The sequence below is a fragment of the Lolium rigidum genome, chromosome 4, assembly GCF_022539505.1.
Source record: "Lolium rigidum isolate FL_2022 chromosome 4, APGP_CSIRO_Lrig_0.1, whole genome shotgun sequence".
Classification (NCBI taxonomy): domain Eukaryota; kingdom Viridiplantae; phylum Streptophyta; class Magnoliopsida; order Poales; family Poaceae; genus Lolium; species Lolium rigidum.
The window spans coordinates 154,775,368-154,788,925 of record NC_061511.1 but is presented as its reverse complement, the minus strand read 5'-3'; the positions used below and the strand labels follow the sequence as shown (position 1 = coordinate 154,788,925).

The following is a 13,558-nucleotide window of genomic DNA, read 5'->3' as shown; positions in this document are numbered from 1 at the left end:
AAGAGAGGAGGATTTACCTTACCGAGCGAAGCAGGCCACCGCAGCCCACACGAAGCCCAACAGCCACCACGTCGACCTAGCCCAGCACTGGCCCAGCCCAAACATAACCCTTCGCCAGATATTTCACGAACAGAGGGAGTCATCGTCTTCCTTCGTTCTGGCAAGCAGCTCGCTATCGAGCTCTCCTCGTTCGGTCGCACCAAGATGCTCGCCGCCGCTCTCTGGCGTCTATAAAGACGGACGAGCCGCCTCCGGATGAACCCTAACCCTAATTTCCCCTCTCTATGTTACAATGTTCTGGAAAACCTAACCCTAGCTGCGCCGGCCATCTCTTCTCGCTGCCGTCTGGAGCATCCCCGAGCCACACCGTTGACGCCATCGACATCGCCATCGTCTTCTTGCCCAGCCTATGCAAGGAATCGGGCCGAAGCGTCCTGAATCGACCTCGCCGAGGTCATCTTCTCCAATGCCGGCAACCAACAATTCCGGCGAACCAGACCTCCATTCGTCTCGCCGTCAAGCCCGGCGTGTTCCGGGTAAGCCCCCCCACCTTGTAGTAGGATCGCCTTGCTCCATCACATACCGTAGCCTGCCCCGCGCCATGTGACTGTGACCGCCGCCACGACACATCGTCGCCGGCTGAGCTCCGGTGACCATATGATAGCGGCGCCGCCACCTAGACGTTCCCCACGCTCGCGCGCATCAGATGCACCAGCTTGCGCCGTCCCGCGCTCGCCAGAACGTCGAGACCATCATTGAATGGCCGCCGGCCAGAGCTCCAGCGCCACGTCCTAGATTTTGACTTCGGTCAAAAGTACGTGGCAATTGACGTGGCGCAGCCCCACCAGTCATTGACTGCGGGTAGCCTTAGCCGGGTAGAATTAGCAATTTTGCTTTAAATTCAAATTCCATAAACTATCTGAAACTTGTCATGAATATATAAAATTCAGTTTAGCTCAGAAAAATAAAAATGAGATATCAAAATGTTCATAAAAATAAAATCTATCCAATAAAAATATAATATGAAATTTTTATTTTAAATAAGAATTTAATTGTTTTATACTGAATAATTAAATCTTTTATATTATTCCTAATTGAATTAAAATTCAATAATTAGGAAAACCTTCTAAAATAATTAAAAACCAGTAAGAAAATAAAGAAAACATTTAAGCTAATTTTCTTTAATTGTTATTTTATTAAACCTTATTAGTGGAAATTTAAATCCTAATTAATAATTACCTTAATTATTAATTCATTAAAAATAATAAAATGCCAAATCCAACATTATTTTTATTTCAAAGTTATTAATAACTCCAATTTCCTTAATGAAGTTATTAATCCAAGAATTATAGGGTAACAAGAAAACCCTAGTTCCATATGGTAGAAAAACAGGGAAATTCAACATTTCATGTGTAATCCTAAAATCCTAATGCCATTTAGACCGTAGCTCCATTAATCCCTATGAACCCTAAATTGTTCTAAAACTAAACCCTAGGTTATACTATGTGATCATCCTACTTTCTTTTAAATCTTAGAACCATATAGAACCTAGATACTTGTCTTATCCACATGAAATGTAGAAGACCTATCACTAATATATGGGTATCCCATGTATTCATCTTCATCAGACCTAAATGATCAAGTAGGGTTAACCAAGTGTAAACCCTAGATCCTATTACCAAAGCCATCATCCTTACTCATCCTGATTTAACATCACACCCTTTTGATGAACCTTAGTAGCAACCATACCAATTATTTACCATTACATACCATACTCCACTAAACTCTACTAGTGTGAGACACTTAGGAACCATCCCATTTAAGAACCAACCATTCTTTAATTAGTGGATCCAATAGCAAACCCTAGTCAACCTCAACTCCAATTGAGATACTTCTTATTACTTAAGAAGTATGTTCTTCAAAAATTATTCTTTTGAAGTAAATAAAGAAGCATCACCAACCCTGCTTATAAGAACCTATAAACCCTAGATAGCAATCACCAGTCAGATGAATCAACCTTGATAGCAACCATGTATAAATACTTGCTTAGGATGCCTAGGCTTAACTCAGCCTTACCAGCCCTAGGTATTGATGAATCCAACATTGTTGTGATCCATCTACTACTTACTCCAGAAACCAATTAGAATCATAGAAAACCATAGAACCCCACAAACCTAGATATCATACTTGTTCTTTATTATAGAACATGTTCTTCAAAAGTTATTCTTTTGAATTATATAATAAGTAATCATCAACCATGCACTATAGGACTTAAACTTGATAAGCTGTTCTTTACTTATTATACCACTACTATTCCTTAGTGTGTATGATTGTTACTATGCATTTTACCACTTGCTTATGATTCCGAAACAACACAAACCTGAATAAGAACCTTGATTGTGAATCACTCTAAAAGTGCAACACACCACTGAACTAATCATTACCATTCACTAAACCTAAATCATCGGGGTTAGATCACGCTTAGAGCGATTGCATCTCATACTTATGCATTATTGCATCCTTGGCAATCTTTTAAACATCGTCCTTACCGGACGATGATGCTATTTCAGAATTTGGAGTTATTGCGTATCGAAGACCTTGACTGCATAATCTTGCAGTCAAGAAAGGCAAGTTCATCGCTTGCTCATGTCATTTGAGTATTTTTACCAAATTACTTGCAAAGTACTATGTTTATCACTATTGCATAAAAAGCAAAACCACTATTTTCATAACTATGAATATGACTATGTGGTGGGCAATGGAACCATGGATTGTGTTGATATGGTGGAGGTTCCATTGCAAGGGTTTATATCCATCTAGGATTAAACAACAAATGTCACCAGTGATTCTTGTGCCGTAATACCCGTGTTAACCATAAGATCCGGAGTGGGACGGAGTAGTCAAAAGTGTTTCCACATCTCGTTCATCAACGGATGCGCTTTACCGTAGACACTTGTAATCCAAGGGGGCAAGCGGTAGGCTGGGGAAGCCTTAAGTCCCCACGGCAGAGACCGTAGACACTTGTCGCCCGAGGAGCAAGCGGTAGGCTGGGGAAGCCTTAAGTCCCCACGGTATTGCGGTCTATGATGGGTTGCAGCTACCGGCGTAGGAATGTATGGTAGAGCCCTGCATTGACGTCGTGGTCGGGGTCCACCCTGAAATCTTTGGGAATAATGGGACCAGCGTGGACCCAGGGTCGGGGTATGCAACAAAGGGTGGGTGTTCGAGGTAGCGGAGGAACATGATTGGCTAGACCTTATACCGGGCCTCACACCAAAGGAAGTGTGGATGGGTCATTCCCGGTTGGCACCAAGGTTAAGATCTCTTATGGGTAAAGCAACACACCTCTGCAGAGTGTAACAAACCGTGACCTGTCACTCCCTGTTCCGGGATATGGAACTGCGAACGCGGCCAGAAAGGAGCTCCATGAAGTTCTAGTAAACCGGTGAAGGCTGACGGACATAGTTCTTCTGAATAAAAGCAACCTTTTGAAGAAATGATTATGAAAACTTGCATTGGTATTAGACTTTCCGGTCTAATGCCGTAGCTAGTGCATTAAACACCTCTTTCCTACAATGAACTTGTTGAGTACGCTCGTACTCATCCCACTCTTAAATCCTCGCTTAGATATGGAGGCATCGAAGGAGGATCTACGAGTGCAACTCGAAGGCCGAGGAGTCAACAACTACTTCACGAGACAGGACCTCGTCGGAGGAGCCATGTACCACATCCAACAAGGAGAAAACCTAGTTTAGCCATAGGAGGGAACTAGCTTCCTAAACCTAGCTCCTATTTAGCTAGAGTCTATTCTTAGCCTCTCGTAGTTAGTGAAATACTCTACAAATAGAGTTCGTGATAAGACTAGACTACGAGTCGTTCTTCCGGAGTTATCTGCAGTTTTACCTCATTGTAAAGTAGGAGGCTGTGCTGATCTTGTGTAATAGAGTCAATGTTGTAATTATATAGACATACCTTGGACCCGCATATGTTTCTGTTGTACCACTCTGAGCGATATAATACTAGTGGAACGGTGTTTCATTGGTGTTATATCAGACTTGCATACTACACCATGCAGTGGTATGCCGGGTCACCACATGGTAGAAAGGGACCGCGTGGAACAGGACGAGACCGTGTTTCGTTGCACGTGAGCAGGAGCTGAGTTCTGTCTCTCTCGGCCCAAATTGGCATTTTTAAGAGTACCTTTTCCCCCTCCTTCTCTCTGTCTTTTTCACCTAATTAGTATCAAATCTAGAAAAAGCTTGCATTTCTGTTTTTCTTCAATTATGTGTGCCTTTTGGCCCTCGTTGTTTGCCCATTATGGCAGCAAATCTAGTACTCCATCTGGTCTATATGTATGTAGTTAAATATAGAAGCAAATCTACAGGGTAATGTACGATAAATTCACGCAGTCATATAGTAGAATAGGGATAGATAATAGGGATCCCTCCCTAGATAATAAGCTGCATACATCAGCCAAACATAGTAACAGGTTCGAGGTTCTTCACAGCACCATCGTACTAACAACATAACAACAAGGGATTCCTAGCTAACAACAAAATAGGAGGCAGCAGCAGCACACGTCCAGGACTCCGCCTACCCCATCTGGTTCCGCCTCCACTTGTTGCTCCCCTTGGGAGCCTTGGGCTTGAGCAAAGGCATGCGCCGGACGGAGATCTCCACCCGCTGGAAGTTGCGGAGGCGCATGCCGAGCGCCTTGTGCTTGACGCGGAAGGAGTAGACGTTCACCGTCGTGCCGACCTTGGGGAAGGTGTTGCCGATGTCCTCGGCATGCGTGAGGAGGCAGTTGAAGTTAGTGCCGCCGAGTCTCCTAGTGCAGAAGGGGCACATGTAGACACCCTTGGCAAAGTAGGAGATGTACTGACCGACCTGGAGCCTCCGCAGCACCTAACGAGTCTTGGTGTGCTGGTCCTCGTCGTCGCTGCCGACGTCGCTGCCAGACACCTGATCCATATCAAACGGAAACTATGAGTGAATGAGTTGCAACGATGACTAACGTGCATGATAACAAAGTTAGGAAAAACAGAGGCAGCCTCAGTTAGAGTGGACACGATTATATATCTACACGGATGGTGTTAGCGAACCAAAGCTCATGCACAACAGATTTGTACACAGCAATGGTTCGCTGAACCCTCCCTGTAAAAATTTGTGCCCAACGATTCATCATAGGCAAAGAAACAGATTCCAGATCTGAACTTGAACACATTCCAGATTATTTGCAAAATTAAACGGTTGATACCTTTTGATTTGTGCATAAAATAACTGATTGAGATCCCATGATTATTTGCATAAATTAACTGATTGAGGTCCCATTATTACTTGCATAAATTAACCGAACGACCGAACCCTAAATCTTAAACGAAATCAAGAAGGGATCAAAACAAAATGGAATAAAATCGGCGCAAATATTAACCCAATACTCATCCATCTACATATCCATCTACAAGCGAAAATAGGGTTCAAAAATAAAATGGGGAACAAAAAAGGAAGCAAACCATAGTTACCTCGTTCCATGGGTCCTCCATGCAGGTGTCGTAGGGGTTCGGGGGCGGGACGTACGGCACCTCGTCATAGGGGTCCCATCCCGGCGGGATCTGACCGCCACCGGCGGCAGCAGCCTCCGATGCACCGGCAGCGGCGGCAACGGTCGTTGAGGGGACAACGTCGAAGAGGGAGGCGTCGCGCTTGGAGCCGACGGCGTCGTGGACGATGGGATCGCCGGCAGAGGAGAGGGAGAGGGAGAGGGTTTTTTTTTGCTTTGGAGAAGATGATGGGACGTGAGAGAGGCGGCGTTGCGTGAGCGAGTCAGAGTGACAGAGATAGTGCGAGGAGGCGTCTATAAAGGCGAGGGGTGGTTAATGCGACCCGCGTCCTACGCGTCCACCGTTGCACGTCTGCACGTCTTGGACTTCTGCAACGCGACACGCGTCCACGATTGCACGTCTTCGACTTCTGCACCGCGACCCGCGTCTACGCGTCAACAATTGCACGTCTTCCATTTCTGCACCGCAACACGCGTCCTCGAGTCTAACCCTGGAAATTTAGATATACTCAGGTATACCCTTGAGTCTTATACTAGCATTTTTTGTGTGCTCAGTTTTCCCCTTGGGTGCTAATACTGGCTAGTGCAATATACTCAGTTTTACCCTCAAGTGGCTGGTCAACAGAGAGTCAACAAATGAGATTAACTAGTTAAATGAGTCATTTAATGTGCAAAAAATTCCGAAAAAGAGTGGCACTTACTCATGGAGTCTTTACCACAAATTGCCACTTCTCAAATCATAGATAAATCATAGATTAATCAAGTTTTACCATAAATTATCACTTCTCAAATCACCTAGTAGCTATGAAGGTGCATGGTTTTCCACAATAAGCCATTCCCAAAACAGCTTTCCCCAAAACATAGTTTGTCTAAATTAGGCCACAATTCTCACACTCATGTATATTTGTATTGCAAATAGTTTGAGTATTAGGCATTGTCTACCAGGTCGTCTAATTACCCAAAACCGAAACTGAGATGTAAATACTAACAAAGATGTATGATTAAGCATTGTACTGGAAGGAAACTGAGGCAAGTTTGTAGAAACTGAATGAACCCACACTGAATTTTTTTTAAGGCAGCAGAACACTTCAAACACTTACTCCATCCTAGAGCAGGCAATATAAAAGGAGTACTACTTTTTACTACCAATGGAGTACTACAGAAGTTTTACTACCAAAGGAGTACTACGTTTTACAAGCCATCCATACATGATCACCCGCACAAAATTTTCATCTCTGAATAAGTAATTTACTGATCGACGAGTAAATGAATTTTCTTGCACTACATCTTCATGACAGCAACATTACTTAGTCCATATACACCGAGAGTGAATAGATGGAACCCGGCGGCATCTAAACCCGCATCAACTCGGCTGTTTTTTGAAATAAACCATCTATATATTAGGTCAGCAAGCCGCCTCATTAAAAACCTTCCAGCCCCCTTAGGTACCCTGGAAGGAAAAGAGTGCGTAAGAAACTTGCCGCCTTACTGTCACAGGAGAGTTACATCATCGAGGAGAGGTTGGAGAAGAAAGCTAGGGGGTTCATCGACCCAATTACAATCAGTCCTAGACTCAATGCAAAACCTAGCAGTATCATGGGCTACTCTTTTTATCTCTCTCCTACAATGACTATATTCGACTGTACCAATACCTCCCGCCACAGCGAATATCTCAGCATAAATGGCTGTCGCATCATTCCAAATTCTTTCCGCGCCCGAACAATACTGTATGACCTCCAGGGAATCAGACTCGACTTCTACCATTGTGAACCCCATATTCATAGCCAACTTTAAACCGTGGAGCAAAGCCAAGGCTTCTGCCATCGACGCCGATCCCACATGCGGTATGAAGGTCGCCCCAGCTGCAATGAACAGTCCCTGGTCATTTCTTATAACGGCCGCTGAAGCTCCTACCTCCTCCTGTTCCAGGAACGCTGCATCCACATTTACTTTTATAAACCGACCTTGGGGTCGTACCCATTTATTAACCATAATCAGATTACCCTGCGGTTTTGCTTTTAACGCATTAGCCGTAATCGCTCTAATAGAGGTGACACATTTGAACACAGGTGGCACTTGTTCGTCGTGAGATCGACATCTTCTTAGCCACCAAACATACCATGCAGTCACCGCAATCAGCTCCCTCATATGGATCAAGTCAAAACCTGGGACATTCCCTTGAGGCGCATTAAGAAGTGAACCAAGGACTTCAGAACCTGAGCGTCCACGTATCATAGCATTATTGATTGTATCCTCAATACCAAGCCCTTTCTAGATTTGCTTTGCCTCATTACAAGCAAACACCATGTGTTCAACATCTTCATTTTCCAATTTACATACTGGGCATAGACCATCAGTACCAATATGCCGCCGAAACAGAACATCCTTTAGTGGCAAAACACCATGGAGGATCCTCCAGCAGTATATTTTGACTTTTGCCGGTACATCAAGTTTCCAAAGAATTTTCCACGTCGAATTATCCAGAGGAGTACCCGCTATCAATGATCTACAAGAGACCCCATTAAACTGATGCCTCCATTCTGTATGATATGATATGCGGACTTGACAGAAAAGTTACCCGATCTAGTTCCCCTCCAGGCAATGAAATCCTCAAACCCATTATCATATAAAGGAATCTGGAGAATTCTATTTGCATCAATAGGGTGAAATATATTAATAATCAACTCTTGATCCCACTGTCCCGTATAGGGGTGAATCAATTCAGAGACTCTTGTAAGGATGCAATCCCCTCTTGGAGATATGATTTTCCTGTTCGGACTAGCTGGAACCCAGGGATCAGACCATATCTTAATGTTCTCCCCACTTCCGATCCTCCAAATGCATCCTCGTTTAAAGTTTGGATCCCAGCAACAATACTCTGCCATGTGAAAGAAGATCCACTCTTTGGCCCAGCCATAAGTATATCTCCGTTGGGGTAATATTTAGCTTTGAGCACTTTAGCACATAATGAATCTGGGTTATCAATGAGTCTCCACACCTGTTTTGCTAGCATGGCCAAATTAAAAGAGTGAAGGTCCCTAAAACCCATGCCACCCTCCTTTTTTGGGAAGCACATTTTCCACCAGGCATACCAATGTATCTTCCTACCTTTCTCATCATCTCCCCACCAGAATTGAGCAATGATATCAGTAATTTTCTTACATATGTTCTTTGGAAGGAGAAACATAGACATAGCATATACATGAATTGACTGGATAACTGCCTTAATCAAGATTTCTTTACCTCCAATAGATAGCATCTTCTCCTTCCATCCCTTAATTCTCTGTAAAGCCCTTTCCACAAAATGCTGAAAACAATCACTCCTATCTGCCCCTACCATTGCAGGGAGTCCAAGATATTTATCCGAAATAGCTTCTGTATTAATGTTGAGAGTATTACACATATCAACCTTGACATCAACATTGGTATTTGGGCTGAAGTAGATACTGGACTTGTTCACACTTATCAATTGTCCTGAAATAGCGCAGTAAGAATCAAGAGCTTGTTGTAACGAGATTGCATCAACTCGGCTGTTGATTGGTCCAGCAATCGTGTACAGGTCTAGTGCCGCAGATGGGTTATTCGTATACAAATACATGTGTGTGGGCCTGCCGAATTGAATGAGATCGCTGCCGCTCCCGTCGCAGGCGCAGCAGAGCATAAAGTTCAGCGCAGCGCACCAGAGCATGTGTGTGGACCGCGGCTGCGACGGTGGACTGGAACACCTGGAAAACAGGTGCGCAGCGAAGGGGAGCTCCTAGACGGCCGCAGCCGCGTTCAACGGCAACGACGACCTTGGCACCGAGTCGCTTGACAAGGCGGAGGATGGCTGGCATTGCGGGCGAGTGCGCTGCCCCGACGGGGAGGTGAATGGCGAGGGGGTCGCCACCGGCGATGGCGACGAGGTCCACGGGGTCACGAGTGTCGATGTTGAAGACGGTGAACTGGAAGTAGACGCCGAGGTCAGCGGCAAAGCTGGAGAGGTTCTCGTGAGCTGCAGCTGGAGCGGGTGGTGCCATGCCAGCGTCCACGAGCCTCCCGACGTTCTCCCGCTCGTCTGCCAGCGACAACAGCGCGGGCAGCACGTCCTTCCTCGTGCTCGCGGGGTCGGCGCGCCAGCTGCACCAGCTTCTCCACCACGGACGCGTTCCGGCCCAGCCTGCGGCGGTACGTGTGCACGGATGCCAGGTTGAGGACCGCGGCGACGGTGTTCGGTCGCGCTGCCGGGGCCCATGGTGTGGCCTGCCCAGGGCCCTATATTCAGAATGATATGCTCCAAAGACATCGAACACACTGATCTATTTGGACAATATCACTGATCAAGTAGCCCATAGCTCAGACCAAACCTCTGGACTTCTAGAGCACTTAAACAACATACTCCCTCACATCCGACACTATGGATTGGGCATTGGCTGCTAGCTGCGATGTGTCTGTTCGCTAGAATTCCCACACGAGGTACCAGATCATGGAGTGCAGACCATCTAAAGATTGTAGTCTTTAATGAAATTTGCAACTTTCCTAAAACCTTCTTTCGCACACGGTTCCCTTGTGATCATTTGAATTCGAAAGCATTGTGTTCACCTCCACCATACTAGTATTTTCCGTGGTACGCTGAGCGAACGGTAAAGATCTGGGTCTTCGTAAGATGTCATGCAACAAGATCTGGGATTCCCAGCATTTTGGCCACATAATTTTTCCAAAAAATTATCCTGGGTCGGTTCTGGACACCATGTACCTTTAATTGGCTCTATCAAATCGGAAACTTAGAAACACTCGTCAATTTCCCAAACGTGTTCATCTCGTAAGGAGGTGGTGGCGTGATCGAAAAACAGAAAAGAACAAGTTAATGGGCCCGATTGGAAAAGAAAAACGAAGTTGATGGTTAAAAGGCTTAAACGTTTCAAGGCTTATTCCAGGTTTGTCATTGCATTTGTCACTGGGCCTCACAGGCCCCAGTGAACAGAGGTCCCATATCTCATGCGGATCTTATACACCGATCAGGTTGGCGCGTACCGCGCATCGCACATCCCCGTGTGGTACGGGCCAGCCCAGTTAGGTGCAGGCCGTTTTCTTTTATCAATTTTTTTCGGTTTCTTTTTTCGGTTTCCTTTTTTTCTGTTTATTTTTTCTTCTTTTTAAGATTTATAAATTAAAATTTGGATAACGTGCATATTTTATTTTTAAAGAATTCATATATTTGAAAAATATGCAGATACTTTTTTAAAATTTGAAAAAATAATCTTAAAAAATGTTCAAATTGAAAAAATTTCAAAGTTGATTTTTTTCAAATTTTAAAAATATTCATATCCGAAAAGTGTTTAAATTCTAAAATTGTTCAAATTTGGAAATATTCTAATTCGAAGACTTTTTAGGTTCAAAATTGTTCAAATTCGTAATTATTCAGATTTGAGAAATAACAGAGAAATGGGTAGAAAAACGAGAAAGTAAAAAAAAACAAAAGAGAAACTAGGCCGGCCCAACATTGCCCGCCTGGATGTGCGGTGTTTCGGCTCTGCCGGTCAGGTCGGCAGACAACAACACCCCATATCTCATGTTCTCTTAAAGGCCGCGCCTGAAACAAAACCTGGCAACACATCGTGGAAGGGCGACTAAATAGAATGTCACAAAAGAAATGCTCCAGTGAATTACGAGTGGCCGCTGAGAACATCAGAACTTGGCGCGAGACAGTCCAGTTCACCTGGGAACAAAGGGAAATTCCCGTGCTTCAAACTAAAGGATCTGCAGATTGTGAGGTCCATATGTTCACATTTCCTTCCTCCTGAGAACTTCGCCGAGGTGCTATTTCTCGTGCCATTGTTTCGTGTGAAAACTCATATCCTTTTGGACAAGTCGACGACAACGCAGAGCTTAGGTGCCTGGAGTGCATGCTTGGCCTTGCAGTCTTGTTGTCTTTTCATTTCTTGGCGTTTTTGTTTTTGAAACGGGGGCAAAAGCTTTACCCCAATCTATTGATTAAGTGAAGAAGTTTAACATGAAAGTACATGCAAATGAATTACAAGGGATTACTCTCCCGATATCATTCCGCCCAACCTTTTGGCGCCCGCAATAACCCAACCCAAAGCCTAGCCTCTCGATCTCTTAACTCTATCAAAAACTACATCAAATGGAGCACTTTTGTTGCGGAAGACCCTATCATTACGCTCATTCCACACCTCCCAAGAAACAAGGAGGGTGATGGAAGCCATGGCCTTGCGGTTTCTTGGCGTTTTTGTGTGACTTTTGTTGTCCGATTATCAAGGGGATCTGATTTTTAAGCGAGCTACCACAACTATCTTATATTATTCGACCGTGTTAGAATTTTCTTTTGCAGAGAATGTATAAAACCATATAATATCTAAAACCAGCCCTTACAAAAAGAAATAAAACATAAGTCTTTGAAAAGCTCAGCACCGTTTTCCTTTGTTGCACCCCTCAACGGCGCGCCGTGAGTAAAGCTTGATGCTGCCTCTAGACCTTTGGTGTAGCAAAGCTCGTGTCAAAAAAATCTTGAAAAAACACTTGTATAAGTAGCGCCGGAAAATCGTCGATGTAGCCCAAAAGATGTGTTTCATCTGCTCCCTGCTTGTACAGTTGTAGCAGTACCCTGAAAGTCCAAAACCATATGGAACAGATACGTTGCTTTCGCATGGCTCACCGCTGAGAACCCAAACAAAATTACGGCGTCTTCATCATGCGTACGGCTCCCAGAAAGTGACCTCTGGCCTAACTGCACGCAGAGCATCGCCATCCGTTCTCTTCTCTGCTGTGACGTTCATGCGAAGATATTCAGATTCAGGTGTAGCAGGTCCGAGATTGCACACTGCGGGTCCGTTGTTGCTGTACCATGCATGCATTCAGAAATCTAGCCAACAAATAGCTTTGTAGTAAACCTCATTAAGACAACCCTTAATTGCCGATCACACGGCGCTATCATGGCCATTAATTCGTCGGCAGAGGGCAGACAAAAGCTTCAACCAGGTTAAGATTTCCCACCGATCGACGTGCACTTCTGCACAGCACAGGAGACCGCCCTGTGCGCGCGGCAAGAACTCTGGCGCATCCTAGCAGTCATTTCCGCCTGTAAAAATAACTCAATATCCCTTCACATCGATACAAGATTATCTCCACCGGCACTTACAAATTGACGCCAATAGGTGCACCGGCGAAATACGGTTGGGGCGTCAGCAGCACCGCCTACAAATGGGGAAGACCGTTCCACACCGCCTAAAAAACTTTAATTTTTTTAATTCATATATTTAACAAGAACACTGAAGTTCATTCAAATTCGTAAAAACAGTTTTGCGGAATTTGAAATAAAACATAAAGAAGGTAAAATAATAGAACCTGGGGTGGTTCCTCCTCTCCGCGACATCACCGCCGTTGTCGCCGGAGGAGGCGAACGCCTCGTTGAGGCTGTCGTAGGCCTCCTCGTTTGGCATCGGAGCTGGCGCGTCTTCGACGATGTTGCCGCTATATGCCACCGACCACCACTCCGTGAACCAGTCGCCGGATGTGGGGACGGTGTTGTGGGAGCGATTGAGTAGCGCCACCAGGCCCAAAGCGTCGGTGAGGTTGTCCGGAGCGCGGTGCGCCACCTGGATCTCGAGCTAGATTCACATCCTACATGCCACGAGCCGTCGGTGCGCCCGATTCACGCATGTCTGTAGGGGCCGACAATGGTGTGACGATGGTTTTATTGAGCTCGAGAACACGCCGACGGGTAATAGGGCTCCCGGTGTGAGCCCAAAAAACACACAAGCCCCAATAAGGCTATTGGGGTCGATATTGGGGCCAACGGTTCATATGCTCCGAGGAGCACGTGTTAGGGTCTCGTGTGGGCTCCCGCTGAACATATCCTTAGATTAAAATCATAAAAACTGGATATTCTTTTCTTTCTCTTTTTTCCATATCCTTTTCCCAGCGTGGTCTCCTCTAACCTCTACTCGCAGTCCCTGCCTCCCTCACTTGTCGCATCCTCCCCTATCCACCATCACGTAG

At 45.1% G+C, this 13,558-nt stretch overlaps 1 protein-coding gene across 1 annotated transcript in view; it reads left to right on the top strand.

The window, feature by feature from the left end:
* Positions 1–9,038, top strand: part of LOC124647663 (protein FAR-RED IMPAIRED RESPONSE 1-like) — a 55,882-nt gene extending 46,844 nt beyond the window's left edge. Inside the window, exon 4 of the mRNA XM_047187571.1 lies at positions 8,906–9,038. Within this exon, the coding sequence (XP_047043527.1) occupies positions 8,906–9,038 (133 nt within the window). The remainder of the gene's footprint in view (positions 1–8,905) is intronic.
* Positions 9,039–13,558: the final 4,520 nt, after the last annotated feature.